This window comes from Betta splendens, chromosome 4, assembly GCF_900634795.4.
Source record: "Betta splendens chromosome 4, fBetSpl5.4, whole genome shotgun sequence".
Taxonomy (NCBI): domain Eukaryota; kingdom Metazoa; phylum Chordata; class Actinopteri; order Anabantiformes; family Osphronemidae; genus Betta; species Betta splendens.
In genome coordinates, this window is record NC_040884.2 from 24,923,722 (window position 1) to 24,947,069 (window position 23,348).

At 44.7% G+C, this 23,348-nt stretch overlaps 2 protein-coding genes across 5 annotated transcripts in view; both read left to right on the plus strand.

Annotated features, from left to right (window-relative positions):
- Positions 1-17,164, plus strand: part of ssbp4 (single stranded DNA binding protein 4) — a 60,509-nt gene extending 43,345 nt beyond the window's left edge. Inside the window, exons 5-17 of one of the 2 annotated variants that reach the window (XM_029146687.3) lie at positions 819-908; positions 7,613-7,696; positions 9,265-9,391; positions 9,503-9,570; positions 10,648-10,712; positions 10,931-10,976; positions 11,079-11,114; positions 11,254-11,308; positions 12,502-12,572; positions 12,693-12,771; positions 13,190-13,218; positions 13,308-13,409; positions 14,447-17,164. In XM_029146687.3, the coding sequence (XP_029002520.1) occupies positions 819-908; positions 7,613-7,696; positions 9,265-9,391; positions 9,503-9,570; positions 10,648-10,712; positions 10,931-10,976; positions 11,079-11,114; positions 11,254-11,308; positions 12,502-12,572; positions 12,693-12,771; positions 13,190-13,218; positions 13,308-13,409; positions 14,447-14,527 (933 nt within the window). In that variant the 3' untranslated portion in view covers positions 14,528-17,164. Of the gene's footprint in view, positions 1-818; positions 909-7,612; positions 7,697-9,264; positions 9,392-9,502; positions 9,571-10,647; positions 10,713-10,930; positions 10,977-11,078; positions 11,115-11,253; positions 11,309-12,501; positions 12,573-12,692; positions 12,772-13,189; positions 13,219-13,307; positions 13,410-14,278 lie in introns of both variants that reach the window. The other variant, XM_029146688.3, reaches the window with a different exon arrangement.
- Positions 17,165-17,836: 672 nt separating this feature from the next.
- fkbp8 (FKBP prolyl isomerase 8) lies at positions 17,837-23,253 on the plus strand. 3 transcript variants are annotated; one of them, XM_029146867.3, is made up of 9 exons: positions 17,837-17,987; positions 18,423-18,695; positions 18,824-18,993; positions 19,099-19,187; positions 19,407-19,627; positions 19,733-19,905; positions 19,988-20,065; positions 21,650-21,796; positions 21,957-23,253. In XM_029146867.3, the coding sequence occupies exons 2-9, from the start codon at positions 18,458-18,460 to the stop codon at positions 22,041-22,043; spliced, it is 1,203 nt and encodes a 400-aa protein (XP_029002700.1). In that variant the 5' UTR covers positions 17,837-17,987; positions 18,423-18,457; the 3' UTR covers positions 22,044-23,253. The 3 variants fall into 3 exon arrangements, with proteins under 3 accessions (XP_029002700.1, XP_029002699.1, XP_040926287.1); XM_029146866.3 differs by having other exon boundaries at positions 17,879-17,987; positions 18,409-18,695; XM_041070353.2 differs by lacking the exon at positions 17,837-17,987 and adding an exon at positions 18,179-18,315.
- Positions 23,254-23,348: the final 95 nt, after the last annotated feature.

Consider the following 23,348-nt stretch of genomic DNA (forward strand, 5'->3'; position numbering starts at 1 on the left):
CGCAGGTCAGCTGAGGGATGGAGGGGTTGTGAGTGAGTCTCTGGTTACACTGGGGGGAGGGATGAGACTCTGATTGTGCAGTATAGGAAGATTAACAGTATTACATTTGTAGTTCATCTTTGATTGTGCAACGAGCTGCTTTACTCAGTTTGTTTTTATGTACCTTACTTGTTTTGTCCTCTTTCCAATCTGATCGTTCATCATTAATCATAAATTGAGGGTGAAGATTAAGAAAAAAAGCACTGTTATGATTTACATTTTGGATTTTCTGGACAAAGTGTGAAGTGAATGTTGCCATTGAAGATGTTCCAGATTCTGATATGAAAACAAGAAGAAATTGGACGTCTGTGGTCTTTTATTAACTGGAAGTTGCTTTGTAGAGAGACGCCGTCTTACTGCTTCTTCCTCCCCCATTTTCACATCAGACGCAGGCGGAAAGTGGACAGTTAGACACTCTGAGCAGGTTCTGAAAGGGTGATTGATCTCTGTTGTGGTTGAACAGTGCATTGGACAGGCCGGCTCAGTGCAGGCCCCAACCTTAATGTTCCTCCTAAATCGCTGTTCTAGACAAGATAGTTTTGTGTCCTTCATCAAATAATTTATCTCTGAGCAAATAATAAAATCTTATCAGCTGTTGGTAATTGCTCCATTTGTGTCCGGTGTAATCAGGCCTGAAAGTTGTGTGGTAAATGCTTTCTGAACAGCAGAGCGGTCCTGGCGTTACTGTCAGCCAACAGGTTTATTTTAACACCTCGCTGATTGCTGTGTCGTCGCGTGCTCCTGAAAATAAAGGCTCGTTTTTCTGCTTTTTCTTCCAGAGCGCCGCCGCCGCCCCCAGTCCAGTGATGGGCAACATGCCACCCAACGATGGCATGCCGGGGGGACCCATGCCCCCGGGCTTCTTTCAAGTAAGACAAGGAACTTTCTAACCTCATCCCCACTTTCGCCCATCACACCCCTGGCAGCCCTTCCTCCCAGCCCATAGTCATGGCTAAGCCTCTCCTTCTGTCTCCTCCTCCTTTTTTAGCCCCTTTAGCTGTTCTAATCCCTGTCCAGATGTTCCCTTCTGTGTCGCTCTGCCTTCATCCCATATGTCCACGCTTGGGTTTTTCACTCCTGATGCTCTGCTTAAAGCTCTGACAGACCTCTGAAGAGTTTCCTGTTTACACATATACAAAATGTTGCAGCAGTACCTGTGGTTTGCGATGACGAGCGGCGAGGAAGACTATCGCCTCCTCTTTGTGTTGCCTCGCTAATTCCTCCTGTCATGCGCGTTCTCTGAAGGCTGTCTCGGAGCTGCCGAGGTCACACACACCCTCTTGTTCAGTTTCCATCATTCTCTGCTTTCTCCTGCGCTGGCAAACGGGCGCACGAGCCTCGCGTGACACTTTGACACACCCTGAACGAGTAGCACGTTCAAAATTGAGGTTTTAAAATATCCACACACCCCAAAAGATGATCAGAGAACTGCTGAAGATGAAAACAGAAATAATAATGAAAAGAATGACTTATTATTATTATAGTAGCTAAACAAAACCTTAACATGCTGCTCAGATGATGTGAGGTTTCATTGTCTATGGACTGGTGTCCTGTCCAGGGTGCGCCCAGACAACTGGGACATGGAAGAAAATGACATTTTCATAGGCAGGACAAATAGAATGTCTTTGGACTGAGACTGTATTGGTCCTATTATTTTTCCAATTTAATTTGCAGCAAGAAAGCAAATAAGCCCATTACCCAGAATGCTGAATTCTGTACCTTTAAGTGATATTACTGAAGTAGAAATGCACTTTTTGCTGCTTCTCCACATTATAAAGCATTAATTATGTGCACACCTTTGGTTGCATTGGACATTGACTACATGCACTGTGGAATGGGAGCCATTTGCCCGTGTTGCCTTGTAGCGCTTGATTGGCAGCATGTCATGTGCTGTGCGTGTGTGTGTATGTGTGTGTGTGTGTGTGTGTGTGTGTGTGTGTGTGTGTGTGTGTGTGTGTGTGTGTGTGTGTGTGTGTGCGCTGGGAGAATGTTAATGATGTATGAGCAGTGAGCTGGGCAGGGAGAAAGCTATCTGATGGTGTTGCATGAGTGACATTGCTTTCCATAAATAGACCCTGTGTGCATGGCAGACAGACAGATAGGGAGACAGGCAGGATGGGGCGAACGGGAGACAAGGGGAAGAAAAATGGCATGGATGGTTTCCTCCTTCTCTTCTCCTCCACCTGCTTAGCTCAGCTAATCTGAGGAGCGCAGCAGGCAGAAGGTGAAGCACACCAAAATAAAAGCCAGAATGCGCGGCGTGATTATTACCCGCGGTGAACGGACAGAGCGTTCTTTACGTCAACGCGAACCCGACATCACACATGTTGCAGTACGTTCTCGTGTGCCGTGCTCTGATCACATGCTGCTTTCTGGGGCTGGAATCACACGGGTGCTGTCTCTCTCTCTCTCTCTCTCTCACTCTCTCTCTCTCTCTCTCTCTCTCTCTCTAGTCTCTCTCTTTCTCTCTCTCTCTTTCTCTCTCTCTCTCTCTCTCTCTCTCTCTCTCTCTCTCTCTCTCTCTCTCTCTCTCTCTCTCTCTCTCTCTCTCTCTCTCTCTCTCTCTCAGGCAGCTGACATTCACTCCCTAGTGAACTAATGGTTGCGGTCCACGCTGAAATGCAGGCTACTGGCTTTTCTGCAGCTCATTTAATCTTTCAGGTGATGTGGAAGCAGTTTTTTTTTCCACACGTTGTTGGGAGTTTAATCACATTCTCCTCTCAATAGTGAGAGGTTTCAGATTCAGATTTTTTTTGTGAAATGAACAATGGTTCTGCTGCAGATTTGTGAATGGCTGTCTTGTGCATGCTTTAGTCATTTCTTCCTTTCCTCTGTGCGTCTGATGTCCTTCTTCATGGAATTTCTACGCTCTTTCCTTTTATCGTCTCTGAAATGATTATTTCGATTATTTCTCTGTGTGTGTTGCACCAGCGCGATAGTTAGCATAGGTGACCCCAGCACTGTTGTTGGCCACGGTCCTGGGAGGGAGGAGGATGTGGAGGAAAGTAGGGACATGGAGGCAAAATGGAGTTAGAGGGCATGTGCTGTGGTGTCTGTGTTGTACACTATTGGTATATAATCCTCCTCTTCGCAGAGAAAGTCCATAGCTGCTGCATCATGGCCCTCTGGGGAGGGCAAGCAAAGGGGGGAGGCGACGGGATGGAGGGGAGGCAGGAGAGTCTGTGAGGAGAGACGAAGGTAATGAAAGAGAGAATGAGGAAAAGATTAGCAGCAGAGAGTGAAAGAGAGGCCTAGACACTGAGACATCAGGGAAAGCATTGAAAAGTGTTCTTCATTGGCTTTCAGAGATGTGTGATCTCTGAAATGGCAGCTGATGACAATAGGGGACAGTTGATGGATTTAACTCCCTTCTGCTGCTTGATATATACTGTACCAGGAAGACGCTAAGCTTTACTGTGCACTTTTACAGTGTGCATGCAGCAGATGTATAGACAACTGGACTGAATAATGAGAAAATGAGACTGAGCCTGGAAGAAACCAGCATAAATACAGTGCAGGGTTTTGTCCAGGCAAAAGCAAATTAGATAAAATGTGCTCTTTGGAGATTTATATGGTCCATCTGTCAAATAATACCCCCCAAAATCCTTCTTTGTTGACCCTATTCTCTGATCTACTGTACACGTGCTGCGTCAGGTACTCAAAAAACCTAATACGCTCCATTAAGTCTGTAAACCAGTTAGGGTCGGGCTGCCGCTTTCTACGAAATGTGAATGGTTCTTGTCCCAAGTACGGCACGCGGAGTCAAAGGCTCGAGCACAACAAGAGGCTCAGGTATGATTTCCTGTTGAAGCAGAGCGGCTGTGACAGACAGCGCGGCAACAGCAGGCACAGAAGGAATTAGAGGCAGCTCTGCTCCGAGTCGCTTGTTGAGGAAAGGTGAGACTGATCATCTGGGTCAGCGTTGGTACAAAGAGTCAGATGAAGAGGGTGAACTCCTTTAGGAAACGGAGAGCCGGGCAGAGGTGGTTGAAGAAAGGTGCCCCGGCCACTTTTTTATTTATTACCTGTTAGGGTCAGAGGTCATTTCCTGTTGTTTGCTGGGGGGTGGGGGTTGCTGCCTCTGTGGAGGAGTTCCACTGCTTGTTTACGTCCTGGTTAAGTTTGCCTGAACCAGCGCCACCGAGGGGACTCGAACGCAGCCTTTGTCTCCCTGCATCAGCGGCCCGTGTTGAATGGGCTTCGTGGGTTTACATGCGCGTGAGAGCTCCCTCTGAGCGCCAACACGCTGCGCTCAGAGCGTTCCTCTGAGGTAAGGAGATCACACATACAGCCTATATAAATCATCTGGTGTCGTCCCGGCGCGTTAAAACGCTTGTCAGCGTTTCACCGTGGTCCGCGGGGAGAAAACACCGCTGATGGCGTATTCCCATCTCCGCGCTGACATCGTGCCACGCCGCATACCATGAGCGAGCAGGAGACCTACTGCTGCCACTGCCGCTCTCCCAGGAATGTTAGGAAGGAATGACAATGAGTGTGTGTTTGGTGCTGTTCCTCCTGGCTTTGTTTGTTGTGTTCAGTGATGCAGGCTGCTTTGTGCTCTCTCTGTTTGTGTGTGTAAATGTGTGTGCGCCCGGTGGTTTGACAGCAGTTACACACTGCCCTCTAGTGGCAGCGGTCGTAAGCACATGTTTGCCCCTCTCTCTCTCTCTCTCTCTCTCTCTCTCTCTCTCTCTCTCTCTCTCTCTCTGTGCGTTAGTGGTCCATCAGGGGCAGCAGTGTGGGTCTTCCTTAAGCTGAAATGAGTGGCGGGGAGGCGAGGGGGTTGCAGTGATGGGTTTGTGGTACTGTGCCAAGCTGTTATCTCCTTAGCCGGCTAGAAAATGATTTTATTAATTGCTTCATTTAACGCCCAACCCCCCCTTGCCCCCTCCTTCCTCTCCTTTCCTACTCTAATACACAAACAAAACCACACAAAAAAAAACACACACGTCGACCGAGCTTGTGCTGCACACACCTCTGTGACAGTTTAGATGCTTGCTCTCTCTCTCTCTCTCTCTCCTCTACAGGGATCTGTAGAGAAAATAGTGCGGCCGTAAAGGCCATATGTTGGTCAATTCAGATGTAATAGCAGGACGGCCCACGGAGGCCCAGCCACAGTAGATTTTCCCCATTATGTTAAATTACATAGAAGAATTAGAGAGGAGCAGAGTGCATGCGTTACTTACATCACTGCGATGGTGGAGACTCAGCTCCTGTTTGATGCAAAACGCCGGTCCCCACCGGCTAAACGGACACATTTCAGGGTTCAGACTTTCAGTCAAGCTAAGGCTGAGGTATGTGGTCGTTATGGTTACGGCTGGGGGTGAGGCTCCAGAGGATGAACGCAGCGTCCTCATAAACACTAGGTCGTGCACATTGGTGTGTACTGGAAAATCAGACTGCCGCAGCTGGAGCAGCGCAGCCAAACCCACAGGGCTGCACACACACACACACACACACACACACACACACACACACACACACACACACACACACACACACACACACACACACACACACACTGACACACTGGCTCGGCAACAACAACCTCTAAGGTCAGGCAAAGCTAGCACAGCATTAGCCCCAGTGTGAACCTGCCGAGAGCCAGAGCGGCCGAGTACAGCTGGTGTTAACAACCCAAAACAGCGACACGCAGAGCGGCAGAGCAGCCACCGCGGCGCCGGGACCGTGCCAGCAGCATCACAGAACGCTGTATGTACAACTGAACAAACATTTGCAGACCGCTGAATAGATTATTGACCAGCTCCTTGTTGTGCTGCTGGTTAATGAGTGGCTTCTCGGATGAGCCTCTCAGGGCAACGAGCCGGGCAACGACGTCTTAAGAGAGCAAGAAGCATCTGCCTTGAGAACCCGGCTCAGCATTTTTACACAAAAATGACTGCGAGCCCATGAATAAGTGTTTCTGCATCGGAGCCGTATTGTTTTCACGTGTGAGTAAAAGCTCATCCCTCCTGCCAGAGTGTCTGCTCCTATACGGCAGTACCTGGCAGCGCTGCGTCTCTGCCTGTGGGAATGCACTCGTTTCAAGCTGTCAGTCAGCCGTGTTTATTCTCCCGCTGTAGCAGCGCCTACAGGTTCCTGGTGCTCGGCTCTGTCGGCGCTCCTCCATCCGGCCGAGCCAACGGAGCGCTCACAGGGGGGGGGGGCAGGATGGGGAAATTGATGGAGAGTCGGACAGAGCAAGGGAGGAGGGTGCAACACGTGTGTGTGTGTGTGTGTGTGTGTTTGTGTGTGTGTGTGTGTGTGCGTGTGCGTGTGATGCAGGTATCTGAGCAGCTGCCTCCTTCATGGGAAATGATGCACACCGCCATGTGTGTTGTGTGTTAGTGCCAAACTAATTAGTGAGTCAGTGTTAATCACCAGAAAATTACCTAAACAAACTGACAATAATTGTGATAATTGATCCATTGTTAATGCCGCTAACGTCCTCCGATGCCAGGCCCCGTTGGCGTCACTGTTTTTGTGTGCGTCAGGTTGTACCGTTAGATACACACTTCGAGGTCGAGGGAACACCCACCTCCAGCCTTCGGCGGTCAGCAGCGTCCCACTCCACACACACACGCATGCGCCACCCGAGGGAAGATCCGGCTTTCACCCGCGATGAAAGAAGGAAATGTCATTTTTACACCCATCACTCGTCCTTTGCACCAGTCACACACGCGCCCTCACACGTGCGCACACACCTTTAATGTTACCTGAGAGAGGAGTGCTTGACAGAGGCTCTGACAGACTAGCAGATAAGCCTGGTGAGGCAGTGGGTGGTCCTCTCCCTCCGAACTAATGCTCAGGTAGCAACAGATCTCTGCTGGAGCGGCAGATGAGGTAACTGTAGTCAGAGTTCACACGGGCCTCTGATACTTATTCACTTTAATGTACTTAACGCAGTGTGCGTTCGGAGAGATAAAGTCCGGAAAGGGTTCATTCACGCTGCCAGTGCAAAGTGAAACTGCAGTTCATATACCTGCTATGGCAGGTACTGTATGCTGATGCTGTTTATGGTGATAGATGTTTCCAAGCTGCTTTAAAATGCACTTGCTGCATAAACAAGCCAATAATATAGTCTGCTGATTGGACAAATCACTCATTACACCGCTGGAGTCTGTAGTTCTCCACAGAAATAGGAACAAGGTCAGGGTCCAGAGCATGATGATATTTTACCGTGTGGCTGGGTTTGATATTTGGCAGTTCTGTGCTGAGTGAGCACTAAAATGAAGCTTTGATGAGCTGATTTGACCTCACGCTGGCAATTAACAATACATCAGTGCAGCCCTCCGCTTATGGCGGAGACAAATCACCATTCTTCCCTTTCCTTGTTGATCTAACGGAAATGACAGCTGCGCTCTAATTAAAGCAAACGTATACAAAAAGACTTCAGTGCTAGTGATGCTGTGAGCATCAGTAATATAAAAAGAGGAGACGGCTTTTGGAAAACTCAGGTTGTTACTGCAAAATAAAAAAATAAAAAAGATTTAATCATTTCTCCCAAGCAGCTTTCAGCATCGCCAGGCACATTATCACCCTGTTGACGTCTGTCTGTGTGTTTCTGCTCCAGGGTCCACCAGGATCTCAGCCTTCCCCGCACACGCAGCCTCCTCCACACAATCCCAGTAATCCCATGATGGGACCTCACGGACAGGTAGGTTGGAAGCATTTACTCAGTCGTCCTTGTTTTTTTTGCTGTATTGTAGTTGCCCACTCGCTTACTCACACTCGCCCGCCCGCCCGCTTGCTCGGCCGGCCGGCACGCGGCCCTCGTGTTGTGCTAACAGACAGGACAGGCAGCATCCACGATGTTGGGTTGGATGAATAATTTAGCCGCGCTGGCCAGGCTGTGAGGAGCGGAGGTGCGTCTGGAGGGCCTCCTCTCTCCCTCAGCCCAGCACTCACCATCCCATAGTCCATCAATAGACCATTAATATTGCAGGACAGCCTGACACGATGCGGCTCTTTGCACACAAACCCACCACAACACGAGGAGAGGAGTGAGGCACAGTAAAGGAAGACAACATTAGTAAGTTGGTCTTCAACGTTCTGCTGTTAGTAGTAAAGAACACAGACACGTGGGTGCTCAGTGTTAAAGGCTGTATTTTTGTGGTGCTTATTTTTAATGCTAATTTTTCTGTCCATGCTGCGTATTCCAAATAAAGAATCTTCCACCCAATCAGTATTTAAATCACTACTAAAGTAGTTCGATTGACTCCTGAATGAATTCACGTCCTGTAAAATGTGACTCACCGTGTTCTTGGTGCTGCTGCCTCGGAGGCGCTTCTGAAAGCCATCTGCTGGCGTTTTACATTATTCACTAGTGGCGCACGGCCCCGACCGCGTCCCCTCACTGCTCCAACATCTGTGTGAATGGGATCTTTGCTCGCTCCTATGGATCAGTCTGCGCTTGGAAACCTTGGAGATGTCCAACACCGCCACTCATCCACTCCTATGTTATGCTTCTGCTCTCCTTTACCTTTATCCTAATGGACTTTATCTCCTCAGGTCTCACTGTACCTTCTACAACTTAATGACAGCTCTTGTCCGACCTGTAAAACTACAAGGCATTATTCTTTGACACAGTAGCGCCACCTGCTGTTAGGCTTTTACCTGTTATTCTACTCCTACAACCTATGAACGTATGAACTCTGAACATGAAGAACACGTTTCAACCAGTGTGTTTTGTTTTTTAAACTGATTGTGATGTTGCTGCTCTTGATCTGTTAATTGGTTGAATAAACTAAAATAATAGTATTTTTAAAGAAGAGAGGAGTAAAAAGGTCAGACTCCAATTCACTAGTCTGTTAATGACCCTGGTTTGACTGATTCCAGTTGGTTTTGTGTTATTGTATCTATATTAATGTCCTTAGAAATGTATTTCATTACTTACTTCATTACATCCTGTGCTCTATTGATTTCACAAACCTTTTTGCGAGCAAATATCGATATAACCATATGATTATTGAACCTGTAAGCTTCTATTGTCAACTATGGCGTCGTAATGTCTTTAGGGAAAATCCATCAGTTCAGTCAGTGAATTAAGTGCTTTGATACCACATTTCTAGTTAACATGCGGTGTAACATGCACTTTCATAATTCTAGACTTAAAACTGCATTTGATGAAGACAAAGTAATGGGCAAACTTTCAGGTCCTGAAGCGACTACTCCACGTGCGACCACGCTGAAGTAACCATTGTCCTTCCTATGTTGCTCCTGCAGCCATTCATGTCTCCACGGTACCCAGGTGGCCCCCGGCCCGCACTTCGTATGCCAAACCAACCTCCTGGGAGCATCCCTGGCTCGCAGCCGCTCCTGCCAAACAGCCTGGACCCCACCAGACCTCAAGGTAGTGCTAAATGTACTGTGTGGACCTCAGACATCGCTCTGATTAATAATAATCCAATTACCATTGATCTGACCGGTGTTAACAAAGTGCATTCTGTGTTTCCCACCACAGGACATCCAAACATGGGCGGTCCAATGAGAATGAATCCCCCCCGAGGCATGGGAGGCATGGGCCCGCAGGTGGGGATCAGGCAGAATGCACTGACTGTATATTGCTGTGTTATTCCAGGAGGTCATGACAGTGAACGGTGTCCTTCATTGGCACCCGCCTGTTCCACTCCCACAGTTTTGGTGTTGGGGGTGTCGGTTCAGGGACTAGCCCAAAGTTTGGTTACACTTCATTTAGAGCTGCTATAAAAATAGCTGTAACTTCAAACAGCAGCCTATAAACGACGCGCAGATAATGCTGCTCAGCAGAAACTTGGGTTCTGCCAGGCTTGTAACTTTTTTTTGGTGAATGTCACAAGCGCTCTGATGATTAGCTTGGCTCAGCCCAGACCCCCCCCCCCCCCCTCGTTGAAGCCTACTTGGTGACTCCCAGCTAGGACACAGGCGGGAGGCGTGATGCTCTGGCCGCCGCCGACTCGCTTTGGCCGGCGGCCGTGCCAGTTTCGCCGCTGCCGCTTCCCCTTTTCACGGACCTCATTTTTATTGATGTGGATCAACGTGACGCGCAAAATGCTCAAACCTCAGTGTCCTTTTGAATTGCCATTACCACGCAGCTGCTTCATTTTGCGCCCGACCACCTCCTGCCCCCGCATCACATACAAAGACACACGTACCCCCCACCCCCCCGTGCCCCCCGGCCTCGCTCTGTGCCACCCTGGCTCGGTGACTTTGGCAGCACGCGCACCAGCAGCTGCTGTGGCATCTGCTCGACAAGTGTAATCGTCTGCTGAACAAAACTCTTCCTCTGAGTGGAGCAGCTCCCTGGCCTGGCCCTCTACTCTCTCTCTCTCTCTCTCTCGCTCGCCCGCTCACTCTCTCTCAGTCACACGCATACGTACCAGAGTACCAGCATGTGGCACCAGCCAAACCCGCCTGCTGGGCCGCCGCGAAAACATACATACAAATGCACAGAGGGGGGGCACGGACGCACACAGACACATACAGAGACTCAGCTCCGCTACACAGCTTAGACGTAATTAAACGCTAGTTAGTGGGAGACATGATCGTCGATGACCTTAATTAAGAATCAAACCTTAGGACAGGACAGGTGTGAGACGCAGGGCTGACTGTGTGTTTCTCCCTGTGTAGAACTACGGCGGAGGAATGAGGCCTCCTCCGAACTCCATGGGGCCAGGGATGCCCGGCATGAACATGTGAGTTATATAGAAAAGCTATCGAAAAAACTTAGAGTATTAGTTTGTACTTTTACATTCATCTAATTTATATTAGTCTGTAATTTGTAATCATTTACTTGTGTAGAGCTGAATAAATGATCATGTGAGCAATACTATGCATCTTCTTTGCTTATTAAAAAGTGATGCATGTGATACATGTATTGATGCGTTGCTGCTCTGTCTCTGTCTGTTTCCAGGGGTCCTGGTGGAAGAGGTCCATGGCCGAACCCCAACACTAACTCAGTGAGTCACACGCGCTCGCGTTTTTATCGCCTCCATGACTGAGTGTGTTTACAATAACCGTGTCTCATGTTTGGCCTCACCTCTGCTCGGTTCCCTCCACAGATAGCTTATTCATCTTCATCTCCAGGCAACTATGTGGTAAGTGTCCCGTCATGGACTCGTGTTCGACCACGGGCCATAAATTACCTGTCATGCTGTGATATCTTCCAGGCACGAGAGGCCGTCTAGATGCACTCAGCGCTCATTTCTCTTCTTCTCTTGTTTCTTTACCCCGTAGGGCCCTCCAGGGGGAGGCGGCCCACCAGGAACCCCCATCATGCCTAGCCCCGGAGGTGAGTTATACGCTCTAGTTTCCCTTCTGATTCCTGCTTTAATGCAGTGTTAAGCGAAGGAGGGCTTTGTCAACGCAACATCGTCTCCGTCTCGCTCAGATCTCTGTCAGACACGTGTCTCTGTTTGGGAGACAGGTGGAGAAGGACTCCGAAGGCTTTAGGAATTCAGCCTTTAGCAATGTTTTTAGAAAAACATTTTAAAATGCCAAACTATGAACTCAATATACTGCATGTTTCTGCATGATTTTTTGTGACATGCATAAATTTATTTAATGCACATTCTGCAGTCAACACAAAAACGTGTGTTAAAGGAAGCAGGGCCGTGGCAGTGTTCAGTCAAATGAATGATCCAGCCGCTTTGATACAATCTAATCTCCTCCCTGTGGAGAATTAGCCGAGAACAAAACTCCGAGGGCTGATATCCTGTAGATGTTCTGTTTCTGTTGGCCTGTGGAGAGCTTCTTTTTGTGTCCACTATTTATTATTTATATACGTGCCTCTATTGTGATACGTTGCCGGGGCAACCTTTTGCACAAAACGCTCCTGCTCACACATACACTGGGAGGGAAAACATATTTCCACTGCAGTCGCCAAGACTGCACACACACACACACACACACACACACACACACACACACACACACACACACACACACACACACACACACACACACACACACAAACCTTTCAGAGAAATGCACACCTCCCACTCAGCATTGCCCCCCTCCTCCAGTCACGACAACACAAGCTAGATTCAGGGACACTAGCAGGCAAGATACTGTATGTCCTCCACTTCACCAACGCTGCATCCATCGCTTTCTCGTTTTATTGGTTTTGTTTCGATACCTGCTTTCTTCTCACAACTTTCCACCTGCAATGTCAGATCAAGGTCACCTCATCTTTCTGGATCTTTTTTAGGACAGACAGTGACCGGAGGAGTGACATCGCATGTACTTGTTGTGGCTAAATTGCCAAGATGTACATACAATAAATGCATCCTACCTCCTGTTTATAACTATGTATTGACGTACTGGCACCTAAAGTGACATACAGTACATGTAGGAGAATTAAGAAATGGCCTGATTGGGCAGTACTGATGTTATATTTCATCCGATACCTGCTCCGTGCCCCAGATTAGGGCCGACTAGGAGAAGCAGACTGTTCAGTGCTCTGAAGCTATTCTATCTTCACAGACTCAACAAACTCAAGCGAAAACATTTACACAATGATGAATCCCATCGGTCCTGGTGGAAACAGACCTAATGTGAGTAACCAGGCTCCTTTTAAAACTGCAGCATTAGTGTTTCTGCTATTAATGTAGAATTTATTTTGATAAGAATGCTGTTGGGTAATTCATTTTTAACCTGTGTAAATTTATCTTTAGTTCCCGATGGGACCAGGTCCTGATGGACCAATGGGCGGAATGGGCGCAATGGAACAGCATCATATGAATGGATCGCTAGGTGAGCAGCTGATAATGTGCAGTGTATGAAGAAATGACCTGTTATAAGCGTCTGAGTGCATCCAGCAAAACCTGTTATTGTCTGTGAGCATGTGCTGTGGTGAGACTCTGCCCCCTCATGGATGTATGAGGAAGTGTTCTCCCACCTCCCAGTATTGATCAAAGCGAAAACAGATTATCGGGCAAGTGAGCAAGCCAATTGATCTAGTAGATGGGTGAGACGTGATCAGTGAAACCAGTGGAGTTGGTGCTCATCTGTATCTGAAACAAATAGCTTAATTAAAGGCCATTACCTGTGAGAGAGCAGGCTGTTTGTGCTTGCACTGGATATCCTGAACCGATGTTGAATTAGCCGCGCCTTAAGTTAAGTCTCAGCTTGTAATGATTCAGGTTTGTCTCGTTTCTCTCTCTGCGTATAGGCTCTGGTGACATGGATGGGTTGCCAAAGGTAAGGCTGAGATCCACTACACTGTCTGCATGTTTGCTGCCCGTCTGTCTGTCTGTCTGTCTGTCTAACCGTGTGTTTCTGTGTTTCAGAACTCTCCCAACAACATGGCAGGCATGAACAATCCCCCAGGCACTCCGCGGGACGACGGCGAGATGGCGGGCAACTTTTTAAACCCATTCCAAAGTGAAAGTGTGAGTACGAGGGAGACAACTCACCTGTTAAGCTGGGAACATTAAAACGCACTATTGCATCACTTATGTCACATATATGCACACGTCTACATATGTATCTGGATCATGTAGCAGGACCACACTCAGATTTATTAGATACAGTAGCTGATGGCCTGGCTTTAGTTTAACTTACAACAACACACTTTCACTATGTCTTCAAACTAATAGCCAGGATTTCATTGGACCTATTTGCAATGATTTCTGACTAAATGGGACGATCATAAAGCTAAGACTCAGACGATTGAGCATCCACGTCGTGTTCATTTCTTTTCTTTTACGCTGCTCATAACAGACAAAAACCACAATTAATATTTGTGTTTTTGTTATTTTACCTGATGAGCCGTGATTGTTGCCATGAAAACACTAGTTGCCTTTGCATGGCATCCAATACTCTTACGTGGAACTGAAGTTGCACCAGACTAATCTCAGAGCAAACTGGAAATCAGCGCCCACCCTGTAGCACACACTCCCATTCAATGGCCACAGATGCAAACGCGCTTATGATGGTTTGGATGGTTCCCAGCTTTACCTAACACAAACACAAAACCGCAGCATGCTGCATGGAGGACACAATGCTTGCTCTCTCAACACACCGTCTTCTCTGTCGCCTGACATTCCTTCACACTTCCTCCTTGGGCTGGACTCCGCTCTGCTTGCTGCAGGTTTACTGAAGGTTTCTTAGTTCTGTAGTGTGTTTGCTGCTAATAGGCTGGTGTACTGGGTTTGGCATTTAGTTCAGTTAGTCTTGAAGTGAGTAGTGAAATACGTTTCATACAGTATTGGCTTATCTTTTCTCCCTCCCTCCCTCCCTCTCTTTTTCTCTCCTACAGTATTCACCCAACATGACGATGAGTGTGTGATTTTTTTTATCTTTGATTTTATTTTATTTCTTTTTCATCCCTCTTCCCAATCTCCCTGTCCCGCCGGTCCTGATGCATTTACCCCCCTCCTTTATCCCTACCTCCCTTTCCTCGTGGACGGTGTGCTGTGCCACACAGCCCCTGGGGATGTCCCTGGAAAGCAGGAGTCCACTCAAGGCTTCTCATCCCAACGCCTGTAAAATGGGTATAAGAACATGAACTGGCCTCCCAGCAACAGGAAGGGTCTCCTTTCTGCTTCACCTGGGCCTGATGGCCCGGGTGGCGTCCAAGTCTAGTCAAGATGCCCCTATGCATCTACCACACTCCACTTGACCGTGCTGCTCCTAACGTATGGGGGGCAGCCAGCAATTGACTGACAGGGGGCCTGAAAACCCCCATTCATAAACTCTCATCTGTGGCAGGAATGATAAAAAAAGGACTGTTGTTATTATATAAGGCAAGAATGGTTTTCATTTAATGTTTGTACTTTTTGTTGTTGATAATGAGGTTATTGTTATAAATGTCATAATTGATATTCTACTAATGTAGTTATGATTTCTTGTAAGAGGCACATGTTATCTCAGCAGCAACATCAAAAATGATAGAATAAGCACACGCTCCAAAAATGCACAATGATTTTCTGTTTACATGATTTTAGGTTGTTTTGTCGTTTTCTGTTTTTTTTGTCACATTGGTTTCACTTAACATACCTCTCCTTAAAACGTCCTCTGACCTTTTAGTTGTTGTTCGCCTTTTAAGCGTCTGCTTCACCATTTCCATAAACATACAAGTGTTTAGATGATTGATGAGCTTTCCCTGGTAAAGGAGTGTTAATGTCTTGGCTCAAACGTATCCACACAGTAATAACAGAGGCCTTCTCCACATTGTTTTGTCTGCTGCTGCACCTGAATGATCAGATGTCTCGCTATGTTTCCTGTCCCTCCTGCTAAAACAAAGCAGTGGGATCTCTCATTTCCTCTATGGGTTTGATCTTGTGCATAAATACATCATATTTAGCTTGTATTGTTCTTGTTGTATTGGTCATTTACACGTTGTCTGTGAATCCTTCCCCTTCATGGGTTCACTTGATTTCAGCCTCACTGTGAACTCCCAGGACTCGGCTGTGTTTAGACTGGGGGAGATCCACTCGTAAAGCCTGCTCTCATGCTTTGAACCAAGGCTAAACTTGCAGACCCTGAATGATTCACTTTCCTAACTCAGACAAGACAGGATGAATAACCGTCTCTTGTGAGCTCCCATCGACCTGTTCCCTCAGTGAGTCACTCGTGTACAGGATAATGGATCCAGAGAATTGGACAGCTGTAGCAGCTCTGATGACAGGAGGCGAGCGATCCACCTCTGGAGCAACAAACCGTACAGCCTCCTGAAGACAAGGGGGCAATAATACAACACTTTTGCAATGGATAGTTCTTTTATTGTGGATTGTCATTTTTCTTTGGATTGCTTTTATTTTCTTATTGTATTCGACTGAGAAGAAAATTAAAGCCCACAGAATCTGCACACAAAGAAAAGCTTAGTTACATAATTGTTTCGTTCTGTTGTGTCCTCTTACGCCCGGCGAACTCTGTCACTCATCAAAAGGATTTATTATCTCTCATAACAACATGACAGTGCTTGTGTTCTATGTTCAAACCAACAGCAAACAACCATTGTAGCCTCTGTGGGTGATGGTGATGTAGTTACCAGTTTTCTGATATGAATGTGGATTGTACCCGTAGTTGGACAGGGACCTCTCCAGTATTGGCTCGGTGGCCGAGGGAACACTCTCTCCAGTGTTTCTTCAATATACTGATAGAACCCACCACCACCACCTCACCCAACCCCCCCAAACCTATCCTCTTTTTCTTTAATTTCCCTTTTTTGTAAATACTGTATAATGCATTTTGATATCATTGACATGTTTTGATATGTCAGTCACTACCAATGAATACAGCTGAAAGTAAATTATAAATAAGACTGTCCATGTTTTTCTTAGAGAAATGATGCGCTGATTTGGCTCACGTGGCTAAAGTTCCATTCAAATGTATAGACTATGGTAATGGTAAATGCAGATTGTGAGCTAAAGGCTTGTACGGTGGGGAGGATAGGACAGAGAGAGGACAGGACAAAGAGAAGCGTCCTCACTCTGCCCTTGTCTTCTTGCGTTTCAGCTGAATGTTAGTTTTGGCTGTGAATAATCAGCATTTGAATAATTTTTCTAAAGGGCATCTTCTCACAAAAAAAAAACGTGTGACCTCATATTGCAGTTTTTAATATGAAGGATTTTTATCGATTAAAGAAAACTTTTAAAAAGTAGAAAATACTTAAGAGAACCTCATTTTAAATTAAGAATAGATCAAAAAGTAATACTTATGGTTGAAAACTGTGTCCTTTGCTATTCGCGCCTGTAATAGCATTGTATAGATTGAAGCTCTCTTACCGATCCTCTCTCAGTCCTCTGTGTATATCGATTGTTGGCCATCTCTGTACTTCTATTGTGATGTATAATACTGTACCATTAGGAAGATTTGCCGATTGGGTGGGGTGGTTATGTTGAGTCGGGGAGGGGGGGTTCAAGGGAAGGGGATATAAATGATTCTCCTGTACCGTTCATGGTCCTTTCTGATGACACGGCAGTATTCAATATGAAGCAGTCTGTCTCTTGGGTTTGCTTTGTATTTCATGGTAGGGTAGTTCAGATTCTTGTCTTAGGGACTTAGTTGTCTTGTGTAGGTAATAAAGATGTTCTTTGTATGTTTCTTTATATTGTAAAGTTTCTTTAGACTGAAAGAAAAACAGATAATTTGCTTATGAAAAAAGAAACGTTGCATCAATAATAAATGTCCTTTGATTTTTTCTTGTTGTTGCTCTCAACTACAACCTTGTGCACTACACGAACGAGTTATGTACTGTATATTGTAGGAAACCATGATTTATCTGTAAATTAGAAACAATATACGGAAAGTAAAGATTAACTTAAACCAAGACACTACAGTTCTTCATAATCATTTATATTAAGCAAATCCTTTTACATTTTTATTGTATTATTCTTTCATAAGCATTGCTTTAGCTGTAGTTTAGTTAAGATAATTTATTAATCTTTATTATTGATTTTGCTTTTATTAGTACATTTTTTATTAATGTATTAGTAAATAGTTGTGTTCATTAATGTAAAAGCAGTTAAATTACATTGAATTTGGTAGTAGTTCTAGTAGTCTACCAAATATATTTCCCGCTTAGTAGTTTCACTTTCAGTTTCCTGTGTGGTCACTACTGATATGCATAACATAGTCTAATACGTGTGTAGATCGGGAGCTCAAGGTTAAAAGAAAAAGCTTTGAATCTAAGTCAGTCAGCATGCAGTGTCCTTCAGAGATTTGCAATTTGGTTGAAAATAGTTCAGTGTTCCCCATTTAGCGTTGAAACGGATAAAACAGCAACATCTGCCGGTCGAATGACTTATGCGGAACATAGAACGGAAAAGTTCACCTCACAAACTGAGCACCCTCCAGCCAATCAGGACGACCCCTCACTCCTACGTAACGACGCGTCGTCAGATCGGTCACGTGATTTTTTTGTCTGACCAATCAAGGCATCCAAACATGTTGCCGCGATACTTCTGCTTCGAAAGGTCGAATCTGTGTCGAGCCGTCTGCTACGACAGAAACGTCACTTTAAGGTAAGAAATTCAATCATTTTTAAAATAGGGGATTTGTATTTGATACTTTTATCTAAACCACTTTGTCTAAAGTCGATATAAACACAAACTCATTGCAGGACAACATAAAACAGTTAAACGGACACGGGCATTAGCTGACTGAGCAAACGAGATTACAACTAGATGCTAACTGTTAGCATGTTAATAATATGCTAGCAATTGGGCGAGATAGCAGCGGGTTAATTTGTCAGAAACTTCTGGAAACGTACGTCCAGCTTCGTCTGACATCGGCATACAAACGGTTGTAGCTGCAGCAAATAAAGTTGTGTTGTGACGCTGATGGAGAAATGTTAGTAAACTGGATTTCTGGATCACATTAAGGAAACAAACGCAACAATATCTATGAGGTCTTTAAACATTTAATTGTATTTTTCATTGTAAGCATTTGCTCCTCAGTGATCGGCTCATCACTGACGGAATACTGGGGGACTATGGACACCTCTGACACTTATGACAATGCACCATCAGCTAAAAAGAGTGGACGTACCTCGTTACTAGACAGTGGTGAGGATTTTGAGGTGTTAGATGAAGAGGACATTGACGACGAGCCACCTCCTTTGGAGGATGCCGGAGGTGGGAAGGTTAAGAACGCAGATGAGTCTGAAAAAAAACATTCAGACACTGACCCAGACGCTGGAAGTCAAGTAGATGAATGGATGGATGTTTTAGGTAGGTAACAATCTAGTAGCATTTCTATAAGTAATGTGTATTTAAAGAAACGGTGTACTACTGTAGTACTTTAAAAACACTGTATAGTGGTTTGTGTTGTAAAAGATTAAAAAAATGTCTGGTTCCAGGTAATGACCAACTAAAGAAAAAAACCCTTGAGGCTGGTGACGGGCGTGACAGTCGGCCACAGAAAGGACAGAATGTCAAGATTCATCTTAAAACATACCTGATGGATGGGAGGCTTGTAGAGGAGCAAGCTGACCTTTGTTTTACTCTGGGTGATGGCGATGTTACACAGGTACATAACAAGAACTATCTAGATAAAAATGTATTTCTCTTTGAAAAAAGGATTGTGTTATACATATTAGTATCTTGTTGCACTGAGAGGTTTTTGTTCGTTCAGGCTCTAGATCTCTCAGTTATGCTCATGGAAAGAGGAGAAAAGGCCCTCATCCACTGTGATGCAAAATATGCATATGGAGCTCGTGGGAGGTATGATTTGTTGTAACCACTAAATAAATTTCTTGGTATTTAGTGTAATTAGATGTTTTATTGTAATTAAACAGTTCTCGTTGAATTATAATCATACAGTTTGAAGTAGCATTTTTTACTTTACAAGGTCTGTTTTTAGCTTGAGGGTGCTCTGAACTCGTTTGTTCTCTGGCCACCGACTATTTTTTATTAACTGCCAGACTTTTCTTTCTTTTCCAGTCTTGAACCCGAGGTTCCTCCTAATGCTAAGTTATCTCTAGAAGTAGTACTTCTGGAAACTACCAATGCTCCAGATGTGGAGCTGCTACCTCCTGCAGAAAAGATTGCCTTGGCAAGTTGTAAGCGAGAGAGGGGTAATGTCCATTATCAACGTGGTGACTACGCTTTCGCTGTCAACTCGTACAGCATCGCCTTGCAGATAACAGAGTCAAGTTCAAAAGGTAAGATGTAGACACCCCCCGCACCTGTAGAGCAGTAAAAAAGTTAATTCAATTCAAACATTTGTTTGCCTGCCTAACCCAACACTTCATGTTTTTTTGATGCAGTTGATATTAGTCCTGAGGAAGAGAATGAGCTGTTGGACGTGAAAGTTAAGTGTCTAAACAACATGGCTGCTTCTCAGCTCAAACTGGATCACTATGATGCAGCTCTTAAATCGTGTGTCGCAGCACTGTCACACCAGCCAGACAACATAAAAGCACTTTTCCGCATGGGCAAGGTACTCTTTGCTCCCATTCATTTACTTTCATCCTGTCAGGCAATTTTGTCTTTTTTTTCTAATATTTGTATTCTTGGTTAAGGTATTGGCCCTGCAAGGTGAATATACAGAAGCCATTCAAACCTTGAGGAAGGCGCTGAAGTTGGAACCAAGTAACAAGGTACTCTTTCATATCAATGTTTTTACTATGGTGATCAGCAGTTCTGTTGTATGGCCAGTAGATGGTGGCGTAGAGCAAAATATCACATTGCTTAGTCTGAAGTGCAAGGTCAGATGGACTGCTGAATCATCATTTCAGAGGATCTGTTTCATGTTCCTGCTGTAAATAGGTTTGCCTTGCAACTGAGGCATATCTAATACCCAGCTCCTCTCTTTACTTGCACAGTTGTGTATGCGTAGATCTTTACACAAGGCCATTTGACAGACCCTTATTATAGTGTGTGGGCATCTTGAATCTGCTCTGATTTTCACCAGCATGGTACTAATGCCCAGAATCCCCCACTTCAGTCCTACACCAATCTGTCAAACAGCACATGGCCCAGCCACCGCTTTCTATGCAGCAAATGAATTATTAATGTAATGTACTCTTACATTACAAGTGGGTTGCTGAAATAACAGACCTGAATGTAGTTGGGAATGTTTCGAATGGTTTGTAGTGTAACATTTAAAGCATATCTGAACGTCAAATTGAGTTAACTGTATTTCCTCACTGTCCTCCCTGTCCAGGTTGAAATGACGACTGTGTGTCAACACATTTCCAATTTGGTATACAGTGGGCGTATTTAGGAGACAATGCACAAATTCCTCCAATATAATCAATGAGGCGTTCTTAAAGAGACGCAAGCGTCCTGCAGTGACAAGATGATGCCATTATTCTCCTATTTTGCAAGAACTGATGGGCATGCTGTCTGCGGCCTCTTTACATGGTGTCAGTTATTTACGCCCTCTAGCTTCTATCTTCAATACAAATGAATGAGAAGATATTTTTGTCTGTGGCTTGTTAACTTCTTAACTTGACACATAGACTTAACAATTCCACTACAGACAACCTCAAACCTCAAGTCAGAGTTTTTGGACACACAGATGTTAGGAGAATGGTAAATGTTTGTCTAACCTACTCTATTCTTGCCCTGAGGACAAGCAGGCATTGTGAAATGTTTCTCATTTTGGTGGATAGCTTCTGCAGACTATAAATATATCAGCTGATTCAGCAATATGCAGGAATGAAGAATTCCTCAGGATTCAGACTGGCACAGACTGCTCATATCATTTTTCATACACCTTTTAAAGATTATTCAGATATAAATTTCATATAAAATGTATTTCAAGTCAAAAATGCTGTTAACACTAATTGCAATCCATTTGTCTGAAGTGCTTTTCCCAAGCACAAACATTTTTTCTGTCTCTGAAAGCAGTGGTTTGCTTAGTCACTAATCAGACCAGAGCAGTGACTCAGATGTGAACACAATAATTGAACCCATGTCCTGGAATAATGGTGTGGACATTGCAAATAAATTACAGGCTGTTTCCGGCTAATAGTTGGTTTACTGGTTCATGATAAAAAATTAATTGAACTTTAAATCATGTATATTTTTTTAGAAACCATTGAATATTTTTTTACCCAAGTCTCTCAGCTTCTAACTAGCTCTTCTTGGCCGTAAGGTTGTTTTCAGCTTGACACATTCATGTACAAGGAAAAATAGTTTAGAGCTTGCAGTACCTGTTTGTTTTGTTTCCTGTCTAGACCATTCACGCAGAGCTCTCCAAGCTGGTGAAAAAGCACTCGGAACAGAGAGGAGCAGAGCAGGCCATGTATAAGAAGATGCTTGGTAACCCCTCTAGTGTCAGCAGCGGCAGCAATACGCAGAAACACCGCGCCAAGGCTTCATGGGTAAGAAGGTTACTCCTTCGTCTCTACTGTATGTAATCCTCATGCGAATTAGGGAACACCAGTGAGTCTGGTGAATGTCTTATGTTGAGGCTTTCACTGTCATAATTCTGTATAGTAACTAACTTACGCTCTGTGCTGTTTTGTTCCTCCATTTTCTCAGGGTCTCAGCTGGAAGTGGCTATTTGGTGCCACTGCAGTAGCCATAGGTGGCGTAGCGTTATCTGTTGTGATAGCTGCCAGAAATTAACCCAACTTGTTGCGATGACCTGACCACCCCCTGCAACAGAGAAAGCCTAAGCATAGAAGCACATCTGGCGGTGCCTTCTGACAAACAGGGCTGGAAATGTCAGTCGGTCAGTTGCCTCTTCACCGTCACTCTAGTGTCTCTGCTATGTTTGAGAAACATTGGTGACAAATAATAAAACGTCAATATTTGCAAATGGAAAACACATTTCAAATCTCAGAAATGTGTGAGTTAATGCCTAATTCTCAATTTGCCACAAACCATTTTCTTTTGCTGCCATTGATTTTTGTCTTCTGTAGTTGATGTTAGAAATTATTTTTGGTATGAAAATTGAGAATAATTTAACTTAATTCCAATAGGACCTATCTAGAAGTATTTTCCTATTAAAATAGCTCATGTGAAATGCCCTGTGTTGTGCTATACAGCTAAATATTAAATATTATATAGCATCAGATGCAGTTAAATTATTTCCTATCCAAGAAAGAATTTATGCTTCATTTTATTTCCTGTACCATATCAACTAGTATAATGCAGATGCTCTGTTATTTGAGCTTCACACATTGGAAAGATATTTTGTAAATCTTTACAATGCAAGGTTTTTTGGACATGTTTCCATCAGTTGTGTTTTAAGCTAGTTCTGTGTTTTTAGTTCTTGTGTTTTTGACCTTCCCTAAAATTGGCATCCAACTCATTACCACACAGAGAACGTAGTACCAGGTGATTGAGCTCTGTGTCATACAGTATCAGTGTCTCTGATTTTCGTCTTCACTTGTACACATTAGCATGATATAAAAGTATATACATGTTACATTGTGCTCAGCATTCCTTGATGTAAATGGTTCCTTGTATGTCAGTGGAGATGCAGATATTGCCTTTTAAAAGAAATAACGCAGTGACTTTAAGTAAGGCTAATGGAATTTGCTTCGTTATAATTTGAATAAATTACCTCAAGATGATTATGACCAAATATTGAAGGGTGACATTTGAAGTACAATGATGTTTTTAGAGTGTTCGAGCCTGTGTCATTTTTGGTTATTTATTTCTCACAATGATTTTGCTGTTCGCTTTCCTACACTAAACACCTCTGAATCTGTGGCTTCTTCAGAGCAGCCCGACGTCCTGTTGAGCCAAGTGCTGCGCAAGTCATGAAACTTTGATGTTGGCATTCCCTTCATATGCTGATTTTAATAATTATTAAACTGTATCTAATGAAGCCTCTGCTTCCTTCTTGCATCACGTGACATTTTCAGGGGTACTTTTCTGGCTCCACCGGGAGCTACAGTGTGGTCCCTGCATACGTTCCTCAAA

Excerpts from the sequence above, each read along its gene's own strand:
- fkbp8 (XM_029146866.3), top strand. The coding sequence starts at position 17,911 with ATGTTGCCGCGATACTTCTGCTTCGAAAGGTCGAATCTGTGTCGAGCC. Across the intron at positions 17,988-18,408 it reads GACAGAAACGTCACTTTAAG|CATTTGCTCCTCAGTGATCG; the intron begins GTAAGAAATTCA and ends TTTCATTGTAAG. Across the intron at positions 18,696-18,823 it reads TGAATGGATGGATGTTTTAG|GTAATGACCAACTAAAGAAA; the intron begins GTAGGTAACAAT and ends GTCTGGTTCCAG.